This window comes from Dromiciops gliroides, chromosome 4 (genome assembly GCF_019393635.1).
Source record: "Dromiciops gliroides isolate mDroGli1 chromosome 4, mDroGli1.pri, whole genome shotgun sequence".
Taxonomy (NCBI): Eukaryota; Metazoa; Chordata; class Mammalia; order Microbiotheria; family Microbiotheriidae; genus Dromiciops; species Dromiciops gliroides.
In genome coordinates this window covers 405853192-405867236 of record NC_057864.1, presented here as the reverse complement: position 1 = coordinate 405867236, position 14045 = coordinate 405853192, and the positions used below count along the sequence as shown (strand labels likewise).

Genomic DNA, 14045 nt, shown 5'->3' with positions numbered 1-14045 from the left:
CAAGCCCATCACACTACACATTGCACTACTTAGCTGCCCATAATAATTGCTAAATTAAAATATATTTGATTTTCAGTTCAGTGTTATAGTTGGCCCCGATCTACTTAAGAACTTTATACATTGCATATTTAGACACTCACAGATAAAAATCAAACCCTTTTACTGACTTTACACACAGGAGAAAAAAAAACAGACAAATACCTTATCACCTCCCCATCTCATCTTTCTTTAGACAAAAAATCTGCCTAAACTAAGAGAAATGTTTTCTATCAACAAGATTCAATGGGTTGGCAAGGCAGAATTAAGAACTGAGCATGAGGAAAAGATTGTTTCCCAACTATTCCTAATTGTAAATCATTTCTCCAAAATGTGGCTTCCTTATCTGGTATGATATAAATTTCTAAAACAGACACATGTATAATGAAAAGAAAAATGAAATTAGAAAGCTAAATTTAATAATCTTTTATATGCTGCTAATTCACACAATCCACATTTCTATTCCCCAAAATTAATATAAATATTATTGGGGTATAGTGGTGTTTAGCTACTCAGTAGTTTTATCTCCCCACAACAAGGAAATCAAATTCAGAAGATAATGCAATAGAAAAGCTGCTACTTACATCGGGGTATTCTTTTACAGGCACGTAGAGTTTCTCTTGTAACTGAACAATAGGTCCCACAGCATCAGGGAGCTCTGCACTCCTTTTCTCTGTACTCCCATTTAAGGTGTCATTATACATGTCTTTCCGTACTCTGCTAATTTCTGTTAAGGGTAAAAATAAAAAAATTTTAATTTATCAGCCACTAGAATTTTTTAAAAATCAATTTAATCATTGTCAACAACATAACCAATGCAGCATATATTTTTAAAAGAGGATATCAATTTCTGTTATGTATAATTTGCACTTGTTTATTAAAAATAATAAATTTCACAAGGTAGTCATAAAAATCACCCTTTTTAGCAGTCCCTTTTTGAACTTTTTTTTTGGTTTTCAAAGTATTCTCTCTTTTTTGGTCTATCTTTACCCACTAATTCACTTTTCCCCCTCCCACCCCACAGATACTCTTCCTTTATCAAATTAAGTAAAACAAATCAACTGGGAAGGCAAATCTGGATAGATTAGTCTCATTCACCTTTAGTACATCTTCTCTATAACAAGAACAGTCTTCTGAAGCCATGTTTCATAGAAGCATTGACTATATAGTTTTTTTTAGTCTTTATCTTATCTAATAATACCATACTCTGAATGTTTTAAATAGAATAACAATACCAATTTTGTATAAGCAAAACTATTAGAATATTGTTTTAATAACAACCTTGAGATCCATGCAATGGGGAAAGGATTATAAACTAGTCTACCTCATTACAAGGTCCTTTTAATACTTTTATAACTAAAAATCAGTTTATATGATATCTAAGTTGGATATGTTTTGCGAAATTCCATCATACTGGTATGAGTGAGTGTGTATGCAATGAACAAGCACAAAGAATTCATTTAGTGAGTATCTTCAAGGGTAGTTCTGTCCGGGGGCAGCTAGGTGGCGCAGTGGATAGAGCACCGGCCCTGGAGTCAGGAGTACCTGAGTTCAAATCCAACCTCAGACACTTAACACGTAATAGCTGTGTGACCCTGGGCAAGTCACTTAACCCCAATTGCCTCACTTAAAAAAAAAAAAAGAGTAGTTCTGTCCAAGATTATCCCAGAATTCAGATGAGCAGCATCTACAGAGATAACACTGGATAACAATTTAAAATACCTGGATTCTAGTCATTTCTACTATTTACTGCTTTAGGCAATTAATTCACCTCGCTTGGCCTCAGTTTTCTCATCTAACAAAGGTAGAACTTAAATGATTTGTTTCCAGATCCTTTAAAACAAAACTATTTTATTACTCTAGTTATTCAACAAATTAAAACTATCATATAAGATAAATAGTCCCTGCCCATGCAAGGAGATCACAATTCATAAAAGCCAACGTTATTTGGAAGATAAGAGCTGCAAAGTTAAGATCACGGGGTCCAAAATCACACAAGAGGTAAAAATGAAGCATATATTAACATGAAATCAATTCTAATAATAATAATAATAGCATTGAGAACAATGTCATTACACATTTTATGCCATTTTATCTATTTCCCCTACTAAAAGCTAAACTTATTTTTGCAAAACTAAAATTTGTATTACAGACAACAGTTAAAATAATGAAGTAATGTTCCAAAGTTGTTAAAATTCAATTTTTACCTATGTATGTACATATTCATATGTAGCTATGGATATAAAAAAAGCATTAAAAAGATAAAAGTAGAAATACTAATGTAAAGGTGAATATACAAGATCCATCATGGAGGCATCTAACTAACTAACATACTCATTTCTTTAACCTTCTCAACTCCAATTATATCTCTTTTCTTCAACTATATCATAAAAGAACTCATTATTTGGAAGTGTTATACATTAAAAAAAAATATGAAGTCAAGTGAATAAGCATTTATTACTATGTGCCAGGTAGAAAGATAGTCCTGCCCTCAAAGAGCTTTATGGGGGAAGGGGGACACTTGCAAGATGGACAACAATCAGCATTAAGTGACTTACTTACCCAGTGTCACACAGCTAGTAAGTGAGACTGGATTAGAAGTCAGGACCTCCAGACTCCAGGGCTAATGCTCAATACACTGCACCACCTAGTTTCCCTATAGTTTACATACTAATAGGGGGAGGAGGAAGAGAACAAGAACAACACAGCAAAGAAAGACATAGGAGCAGGAACCCTTTCCCTAGGGCATGGTAGAAAAAGTCCTTGGAGTTAAGCATTCAGCCTTAGAGGAGAATAAAGACAAGGCTGGGCTGGGCATCCTCCTCAAAATGAAGATACTGGGAGAAAACAATCAGAGAAAGAAGTCACATAGAGGGTACTTTCAGGCTCAGAAGCCCAGGGGGTAAAGTGAGTTTCCAGAGTGAAGAATAACTTCCAAAATGAATTTTTCTTTCACATTGTGGATTAAGTCCAGTCGGGAGGAAAAACCTTGATGACAAAACTGAACTCTGACTTGCCCTCATACACAAACACAACCTCCTTCCTTTCAAGTTTCATATTCTCCCAAACTTACTGAGACTAGTCTTTTCACACTCAGACATCTTTCATCCCTGGTAAGCATGTTAACATTATAGAGTACAATCCTCTACTATGAAAATCTATACTCTACCAATTAGTAACACCAGGTAAGCCCTATCCACATCCACTTTCCTCATTCCAAGACCTTGTTAAGGTCAGAAGATGATGCAGACAGTAACAAAAATGCATACTATCTAACCTTGTCTGAGTCTTTGATGATGATTGTTATTTTTCCATATTTACTCACATACTGTCCCAAACCACACTCATGAAGAATCCACATTAAATCCAAACAGAGAGCACCAACTCTTCTTGGATTATGATCAAAGGACAACCATTTCTAATTCTAAAACTGCACTCCACATAAAATCATCTGCTGCTATCCAATGCTCTCCTTTTCAAAAACCTATCCATTTTACAATCAAGGAAAGATAGAGGCAGATAGAAGTTAATGGGACTTGGCTAAGATTACACAGCTAAGGAGTATCAGAATCAGAATTTGAATTCAAGTCTGTCTCACTCCAGGTCCAGTACTCTATCCACTGCACCACCTAGCTTCAATTCCTTTTGTCTATAGTTGGCAAGGCATAAGGGGAAGGAGGGGTAAAAAAGTTCCATCTGGAGTAAAGAAAGACCAAAATTTAAATGTTGGTGTCAATGATGCAAAAGACACTTCAACTCTCTGGGCCTCAGTTTCCTCATATAAAAGTTTAGGAATAATAAAACCTATTTATTAACAAAGGAACTAGGGCCAGGGGAGAGAACACTAAAGTGAGCTGTAAAGAAACCATGGTATTCATTATACAATGTATTAGATTTAGGACAAGAACAGTCATAAGTTCAGTCATTGAACAAATTTATTGAATACCTACTATGTAATAAGAGATTAGATGGTGTAAGGATAACAAAATAATGATAAAGCTCCCTCTGAAGAGCATAATATTTTAATGACTGAATCATGACATGGCAGTCTATCAGAATTTTTTATTTTAATACTTGAATATTTTCAATATACTGTTCTATCAACTCAAATTATAACCCTTCTATTTCTTAGTATATAATGTCTTTGAAAGAGGATGTCTCCAAAAAGTGCATCCACCAGGCAGATAGTCTGTAATAAAGCCTCTATAAAAAGTTTCAACTCAAAAGCTTGGTAGGACCTGGCAGGGATTATAGTGAACTGTTCTGGCCTTTGAGAACTCAAGGTGATCTCCACACTATGAAGAATCAGGATCTACAAAACCATTCGATTGAGACTACCCAAAACTTCGCCATTCCCAATCTGGATACAGACACATATGATTTATAATCTTCAATCAAGGCGTTATCACTATTATTCGACCGCACCTTTATACACCTCCCAGGTTTTCAAACTCTTTGCTCATTCTCCATCAGCCCACATAGCCAAAGTGGTTGACAAACCCTGTCATTCCTATCTCCATATTCTTCAGAATGAAGAGCTGAACTTAGAGCGATGTCTGTGGGAGGGGTGAGAAGGGGACTAAGTTCAGCTCTTCATCACAGCTCTCTGTGTCTTCCTATTTTGACCATAGGGATGGTGTTGTGAAGATAAAACATATAATGGGAACTTGCAAAATTCAAAACATAAGAACAACAAACTTTACCCACTATTAGACCACTAAAAGCTGGAATAATGCAACACTCAATAATACCCCCAAGAAAACAACAGCAGGACCAATCTGCATATTCTACAAAGAAGTCTAAAGATTCTGGCCTTAAGATCAAGTCCAAAGTCAAGAAGCAGGCTGAAAGAATGAAGAAACAAAAATTCCTGACATAAAAAACTATCCTGATGACAGGAAATTTAAAGGATTTTTTTTTAATTAGGAAGGGGCAAATAGGTGGCCCAGTGGATAAAGCACCTGCCCTGGATTCAGGAGGACCTGAGTTCAAATCAGACCTTGGACATTTGACACTTACTAGCTGTGTGACCCTGGGCAAGTCACTGAACCCTCACTGCCCCACCCTATCCCCCCAAAAATTAAGGGTAGTGGTAGTGGTAAATAAAAACACCTTTTTTAAAAAGAAAGATCTATGGAAGAATTGGAAAGTTAATTAAAAGTTTTGAATAAAAGCATGACATTTTACCAAAGAAACAAATTTCCTGAAAATTAAAATGAAATCCCCCCAAAAGGTAATTACTACATGAGACAACAAAATGTCGAAAAATTAGATGAAAATAAATGATCTCATAGCAAAAACAACTGACCTAGAAAACAGATCAATGAGAAAAAATTTAAGAATCACTGGAATACCTGAAAGCCATGACCAAAAAAGAAAAAGAAAAAAAAGAATCACAAGACAAAGGAAACACAGAAAAAATCCACTGGGCCAATGCCTGAAATAAAAAGCAAAATGAAAACTCCCAGGAATCATCTACTACTGAGAGCTAAAATTCAGACCTTCCAGGTTAAATAAATACTACAAGCAGACAGAAAAAAAGAATACAAGCACCAAGGAACCAAAGCCAGAATCATAAATGATTTAGCAGCCACCACTATAAAGTAGTTGAAAATCTGGAATATATTTCAGAAGGCAAAAGATAGAGGTTTATATCCAAGATTAACTTAGCCAGCAAAAATGTGTATAATCTCACAGGAGAAAATTGGACTTTTAATGAAATTGAGCACTTCCAAGCATTCCAGATATCAGAGCTGTGTAGAAATTTTGAAGTTCAAACACAGCCACCAATAAATAGAGTTAGATAAACAAATAGATGAATAAACAGATGAAGAGGAAATTAAGTGTAAATAATCACAAAGGGCTAAACAATATGGAGAGATAATACTTGTGGCTCCTCTGACCTCTATCATCCTCTGGCCTCCTAGAGGGAGTGTAATTAGACAGAAGGCCTGGTAGTGGTTCTGTTATGCTTTGCTGATCTTATAAGAAGAATGGGAAAAGGGGCAGCTAGGTGGCAAAGTGGATAAAGCACTGGGTCTGGATTCAGGAGATCCTGAGTTCAAATCTAACCTCAGATACTTGACACTAGCTGTGTGACTTTGGGTAAGTCACTTAACCCTCATTGCCCCCACACACAAGAAGAAGAAGAAGAAGAAGGAGAAGAAGGAGAAGGAGGAGGAGAAGGAGGAGGAGGAGGAGGAGGAGGAGGAGGAGGAGGAGGAGGAGGAGGAGAAGAAGAAGAAGAAGAAGAAGAAGAAGAATGGGAAAAGAGTAGAAGAGGAATACACTGTGATAAGGATGATTAGAGAGAATTATCACACATAATCAGATTGTACAAGTACAAGTCTGTACTAACAAGGAGGAAGTTTGGAGCGGCTGACTTTGAATCTCACTTTCATATGAACTGAGAGGGAATAATATACATAGAGTTGAGTACAGAAATACAGTTCACTCAATAGATAAATGCATAGACTAATGGGAGGTTAAGGAAAGTAAAACAAACCTGCAACTAAGGATTTCCAAAATATTTATGGCTTTTTTAGAGATGACAAAGAATTGTAACCTGAGGGGCACCATCGAAGAATGGCTGAACAGGTTATGGTAATATAAATTTAGTAGAATACTATTATGCTGTAAGAAATGACAAAGGTGATGCTTTTAGAGAAATCTCTAAAGATTTAGTATTAATGAATACAGCATAAAGTGAAAAGAATGAGAAAAAGATAATTAATTAAAACCTACAGAACTCTTGATTAGCTTAATGACCAATTATCATTCCAAACAGCAGTGACCATTGGATAACATTTATATAAGCACTTACTAATGTGCCAGGAACTGTTAAGTGTTTTGCAAGTATTATCATCTCATTTGCTCCTCTCACCAACCCTGTGAGGTTAGGTGCTAATATTGTCCTCATTTTACAGATGGGAAAACTGAGGCAAAAAGAGGTTAAGTGACTTGTCTAAGGTCACAAAGCTATTAAGTATTTGAGATAAAATTTGAACTCCGGTCTTCCTGACTCCTGACCCAAAGCTTAATCTCTTTGCCACCTAACTATCCCATAAAACATGCCCCACTTGCTGACAAAGGGCTCAGACTCAAAAGTAAATGAGACAAACGCACATCTTTTGGATATGGTCTATATGGAAATTCATTTTGGTCACCTACATATATATGAAGCCCTCTATCAAGGGTTTTTTTTTTTCTTTCATTCTCAATGGGACTGAGAGGTGGGCCTTTACTGATTGAAAAAAATTTAATAAAAAAAATTTTTATGGGCAACTACTTTATTTCAATGAACTGCTATTAAGGACAGTTCGATTAATTTGTAATAGATTTTCTGCAAAGGAAATTCAGGACTTTATATATCTTTCTTATTACTGCTGAGGGCACCATCATCCTCCCAAAGACCCAGAGACTCCCAAATGCAGTGTCATTTTAACTTCTTTTTTGAACTTACCTCAATATATCCAATCTATATCTCTATTGCACATCTTGTCACTTCTAACTTCAAGAGTTCTTATTTAAGTCCCCTTCTTTCCAATTAGTCCCAACTTGATGCAGGAACACATTACTTCTCTCATTTCAATAGTTTTCTCAATCTGTCCTCTACTAAGCTGCTGAAGGGATTTCCTAAAAGTGGCAATTTGGTCACAACATACTCAATACCTCCAATGGCTCTGTTACTTCTTACATCTAATATAAAACCTACATTTGGTTTTTAGCCTTTCCCAACCTGACCCCTTTCTATTTTTCCAATAACTACAATCCAGCTACACTGACTCACTATTCCCTGAATACACTCTTATCTCCTAGTTCTGTGCATTTTTACTGGCTATTTACCATACCTAGCATCTTCTCCCTCCTCACCTTCTGTCTTACCAGCTTCTCTTCAAGATTTTAATCAAATCCCATCTGCAAGAAGCCTTTCTTAGTATCCCTCAAGGTGGTGTCTTTCCTCTAAGATGACCTTCTATCCACTCTGTGTATATTTTATAAGAAAGTTGTTTGCATATTGTCTTATCCATTATAATGTGTACTCCTGGAAAGCAGGGATCATGATTTTGTCTTTATTTGTATCCCCAACTTAGCACAGTGCATGACATTGAATTTGTTAAGTGCATAAGCACTTAATAAATGCATTCTGATTTAGTGACATAAGTTTAATTTCCTCCTGCTGGTTTCAGCCTAAAATTCGATGCTTATCAAGATCTTATGAAGCTTCACGTCATTTGAAGATTTACTAACAAAGTCTTTGATAAAAATAATTGAACACAATATGGCTCTGAACAAATCCTATTGTATACCACTTACCTCCAGGTTGAAAGCAACCCATAAAACAATACTCTTTGCTTACAGTTTATCCACAGGTCTACATAATTGTACTATCATTGAACTAGCCCATAATTCCTTATCTTGTTCATAATAATAGCACACAAGACTTTGCTAAATACCTCACCAAAAACAATGTTTACTAAGTATGCAACAGATATATCAGGTCTTATCAAATTTATCATAAAAAAAACCCAGAAATGAGTCTAGGTTGGGTAGGTTATTCACTGTGAATTCATTCTGGTTTCCACCTTAATGGTCCCTAACAATCCAGGGTCTAAGCTATGTCATAATTTTGCTACAGCTTATCCATCTGTAGTTCCAAAAGGCTATGGTTTTTGCTTTTGGAAATGAGTTTGCCTGCCATAAGCCTGCAAGTACCTCTCCTATTCCCTATGAATTTTTGAAACCATACACCAATAACATTAATAATAATATTCAAATGATAAGAGAAAGAATAAACATACATGACCTCTTCTGTACAGACTTATAATTCAACTGAATGACATTTTAAAATAATTGAAATTTTAGATATTCCATGAAAAGGAGAATTTTACTTGGCTTTTTATGGAATACCATGAAGACAATATAAAAATTATATTTGACCAAATTTTGTTGTAATACTAGAGATACACAAAATTGAATTTTAGAAAACCATCTGCTTGCTCTACATCCTCTACTAGTCACTTAACCCACTATTCCAGTTATCAAAAAAAAAAAAAATGAGATAAGGGCATTATTAGTATTTATCTAAAACTGATTAGGTCATTTAAAAAAACACAGACACCCATCGTCACTGAATTTAATATGCCACAAGTGATGGGCAATAAAGCTAATTTGAGGCTCAGAAAAGTGTATTTCTTTTTATACATAACCAGTGTGGCTCCTTGATGGCTCTAGGATAAAATACAAGCTCTTCTGTTTGGGTCTTTAGCCTTCACAACTTGACTTGAATCTACCTTTCCAATGAATGCTCCTTATCTACTCACCATTATGCACTATAAAATCCAACTAAACCCTACTTCTTACATTTCTCCTAATGTATATGGCACTCCATGCCCATCTTCCTTCATGCCTTTGGATAGGCAGTATCTCCTACCTCCTCATCCCTGATTCTTACTTAGTTCCTTCAAGACTCAACTCAAATTCAACATTCACTAAGAAGTCTTTCCAAATGTACCCCTTCCCAAAAAATCTAGTACCCTCTCCTCCAAAGCCCCTTTATATATTTCCCCTGATAGAATGAAAGCTCCATGAAGATAGGATAAGGACTATTTCATCGAGGTAATACCTTCCTGGAGCCAAAGGTGAGAATTGGGTGAAAAATAAATATCAAAAGTAGATGAACAGCCCTTGAAAAGGGCTCAGTAAGCCCTCACACTAAAGATGCTAGTCCTCTCTGAACACCCTAAATAAAGAGTAATTTGGAACCAAAGACCACACAATTCACAGAACCAGAGATAAAAGGAACTTCATTAGCTATCATATGACTGATCCAGCCTTTTCCTGAGGACCTCCAGTTGGAGGAACCAAATATTCCCAGAGGAAGTCTATTTCATTTTTGGAAACTTCTGTATTATTTTAAGTATTACATTATTCAAGACTAAATCTGTGGGTTTATATCATTGCCCTTTGCCTCCCCCCCCAAAAAAAAGAAAAGAAATGGGCTACACCAGGAGCAAATGTAAAAAATCTATTGCCTCTTCCAAATATTATACCTTGAAATATCCAAGACAGTTACCATATCCTCTCCATCAAGTTTACCTTTCCCCAGGCGAAACAGGAACAAATAATATTGTTACATTTTATTTAGCCATTTCTATAATGTTGGACCTTTAGATTGGTTTTGTTTCCTTGAATTACCAAATTCTAAAAAATAAACAAAACCCCCCACAAAGAACAAAAAAACAAAAACAAAACCCACTGCCAAGATAAATGGCTGAAAAAATTAGATTGGGTACTTAATTGCACTGATTAACACACTGCCTTAATAATGAGGGATAGTTTTTTGATCCTGGATGCTGGCAGTTTTGTTTTTCCTTGATAATACTTGGTAGTTCCTTAGTGGCTCATACTTAGGATTTCTTCAATCAACAGGTATTTATTAGGCAATTACTATGTACCAGGTACTGCAGTGTCAGAAACAGGAAATCCTCTCCATTTTACTGGAAATTCAGGGAATCCTACTTTCCAAGAAGTAGGGTTGAAGATCAGGAGTCAATCTCCCTTTTCCTCCCAACCCCAAATCCCCCAAACTCTCTTGGGTTAGGAACCAAATAGTTGGCAAATTCATCAGGAGGGTCATTTTAAGTCAACACATGCTTCAAGACCAAAGTGATGGTAGGTGGCCTTGGCTGAGGCCCAGGCAGGGTAACAAACTAGAACTATAAAAGTCAGTGTCATTGAAGTCTCCAGAACTCCATAGCTGGCCAGCTTGCCTCTAAGTTTAGCTAAGACATTAATTTATGTGCTCAAAAAGCTCAGTTATAAAAGGATATGACACATGCACAACTAACTATACCACAAAACACCAAATTCTAAGAATTAAAATTCTAAGTTCAGGTCATTACAGACTGGGAAATAATTTCCAGAAATCCAGAAGGAATGTGACTAGCCAGCACTGAGGGATTAGGGTAAATAATGGGAGTGATACAAATGAAAAAAATCAGAAAAGAATAATCATCAAATAGTATTAAGAGATTCATTTATTCCTAGCCCCAAGAAAACTGAGTAAACCAAGAAAACCCAGAATTAGGAAAGTGGGTCTCAATCAGGAATTATGTCTCAGAAATACAGTTTTTGATACAATGTGACTAGAAATAGTATTCAGCACTGAGGGATAAGAGTAAAGAAACGGAGTAAAAAGTTATGGGAAACAAAAAATAAAGTCAAGAATCACAGTCAGAGTTAAGAGTTCATCTAGTCTTAGTCACAAGGAAATTTAATGATGTAGAAGGGACAACATCTAGGAACCTAGGTCTCCTAATTTTCTGTCATTCCACCAAGTTTATAAATGAATAGTGCTGGGGGCAGCTAGGTGGCACAGTGGATAGAGCACCAGCCCTGGAGTCAGGAGTACCTGAGTTCAAATTTGACCTCAGACACTTAACACTTACTAGCTGTGTGACTCTGGGCAAGTCACTTAACCCCAATTGCCTCACTAAACAAATAAAGAAGTGGATGGATGGATGGATGGATGGATGGATGGATGGATGGATGGATGGATGGATGGATGGATGGATGGATGGATGGATGGATGGATGGATGGATGAATGGTGCCCTTGCTCAGTTATGTGTGACTTTTTGTGATCCCTTTTGGGGTTTTCTTGGGCAAAGATACTAGAGTATTTTCCATTTTCTTCTCCAGCTCATTTTACAAATGAGGAAACTGACGGAAACAGGGCTAAGTGACTTGCCTAGGGTCACACAGCTACTAGTCAGTATCTAAAGCCAGGTTTGAACTCACTAAGATGGGTCTTCCAGACACCAGACTTGACCCTCTAGCCACTGCACCACCTAACTGCTCAGTTCCAAGGTCTAAAACTATATAATACCAAAAGGGAGTACTCAAATTCACACGTGATTATATGTGATTTTTATGTTCCCTTTGATGATGACAATTTCCTTTCCTGTGCAATTCAGGTCTTCCTGACTCCAGGTCTACCCCCTTTTAAATGAATCCTAGGGTCAATTTATGAGAATGATAACCATACAGGTTATCTGAAGTACTTTTTGTTCATATGGACTAGAAAAGGAAAAGACGTTCTACTGTCCTAAGAGAACTCATTAACCTATTAGGCCTAAAGGCAAAAATTATAGGAAATATGGCACCTGGGGTGCAAAGTACATCTTGGGTTTATGACCTGGAAAAGGGTATAATAAGGAAGAAAGATCCAATGGCATCTGAAAAGTGGAAGACAAGGTACTCTGCTAAGAGATTATAGGGGGAAGCTGATGGAAGTGGCTTGAGAAAAACAGACAGGGCAGCTAGGTGGTGCAGTGGATAGAGCACTGGCCCTGGATTCAGGAGGACCTGAGTTCAAATCCAGCCTCAGACACTTAACACTTACTAGCTGTGTGACCCTGGGCAAGTCACTTAAGCCCAATTGCCTCACCAAAAAAAAAAAAAAAAAAGAAAAAGAAAAAGAAAAAAACAGGCAAGGTTTGGAACAGCCATGGAAATAATTAAGCAAGCAAGAAAAACTGATTAGGAAGGGGCATTAGAATTGTCTTAATGGAGTGAGCGCCCAGATGAAACTCGATATCACAAACTTGTAGTAGCCCATCAGCATGGTTTCAAGACTTCTTCCAGCTCCATTCAGGAATGTGATAAGAATGAACAAAAGAGATAGATGGTAGTTGTAAGGCAGCATAGGGAGCTTGGTATGGTATTATTGATAAAGGAACAATGGAATAAAGGATTCAAGGGCCAAGAATAGCACATTACTTTCCTATATAATGAAATCATAAGTACTGATCCACCCAAAGCTTTCAAAAATGTGTAATACATTGTGCTAAGTAAGCACCCAAGAGAAATAAATATGGGAGAAAAAAGAACCTTTTACAGAAAACAAATCTTTCCAAAATATCATTATTAAAATATTATTTAAAATCACTTTAGCATAAATCAAATATTACTTACTCTTATTGTATTTCTCTTAGTAACAATTAAAGAAAACAAGATACTGTGTATATTTCCACACAGATACATTCTCAGTTACAACTAGTCAAAAACTAGGAAATATTCAGCTGTACTTCATTAAATTCCACTTGTACATTATTACAGCTGTTTATTTTCCATTTCATCTTCAGAGGCAAGAGAAGTGTGTTAAAAAGCAAAATACTTGATACTAGTCTTATTGTGGGTGCCCAATAACACAACTATACAGAGAATTTAACTTTGGCTAGTGTGGGAAACATGCCCTCCACCCAAAGTTAATTAAAACTGTCTGGGGAGAGGCAGCTAGGTGGCGCAGTGGATGGAGCACTGGCCTTGGATTCAGGAGGTCCTGAGTTCAAATCCAGCCTCAGACACTTGACACCTACTAGCTGTGTGACCCTGGGCAAGTCACTTAATCCCCATTACCCCACCAAAACCAAACCAAAACAATAACAAAAAACTGTCCAGGGAACTTAAATGTCTGGGAGGTGAATTCAGATCCAGCTGGGAATGGAAGCAGGTGCTTAAAATGCTAATATCCACAAACTGGGGAAGGCTCCTCACAGTCTAAGAAAGGGCTGCCTCCACTCCCCCTCCCCCTCCCCAGCAAATGGAATCACAAGAGAGGAGACCCAAGGCTGGTCATGTGGGGGAGGAGTTTAGAGGGCTGTCTCTGTGTCACCATCCCACACTGGCCACAGGGCGTTCTGATTGGCTAGTTTTAGGCGCCAGTCTCTTGGCACTCAGATTGTAACTGAGGAAGAAGGGAGGGGCCAGTCACGGAATAAAAAGGGCTCATGAACCACCATTTTTGTGCCATTCCACTAGGGAATGGGCCCATTCTCAGAGAATGAATGTAAATAATGACCTTTGATACTTCTCCAACACTGAGTCCCAGAAATTTTTAAATGGGGTTTCTCACAGCTAGTGTTTATGCATCAGTCTTAGAAAGGAGGCTGTGTCAATCTTTCACAGCGCAGCATTACACAAAATAAGAGCACCAGCAGTTTTATCT

General features: G+C 36.9%; 1 protein-coding gene across 6 annotated transcripts in view; it reads right to left on the bottom strand.

The window, feature by feature from the left end:
- The window catches only part of QKI (QKI, KH domain containing RNA binding), a 214571-nt gene that overhangs the window by 148025 nt on the left and 52501 nt on the right, over nucleotides 1-14045 (bottom strand). For all 6 annotated transcript variants that reach the window (XR_006356281.1, XM_044000753.1, XM_044000755.1 and 3 more), the window contains exon 2: nucleotides 621-763. Coding sequence is in view for 5 of the 6 variants with exons in the window: in XM_044000753.1 (XP_043856688.1) it covers nucleotides 621-763 (143 nt within the window). In the remaining variant the exon portion in view is untranslated. The remainder of the gene's footprint in view (nucleotides 1-620; nucleotides 764-14045) is intronic.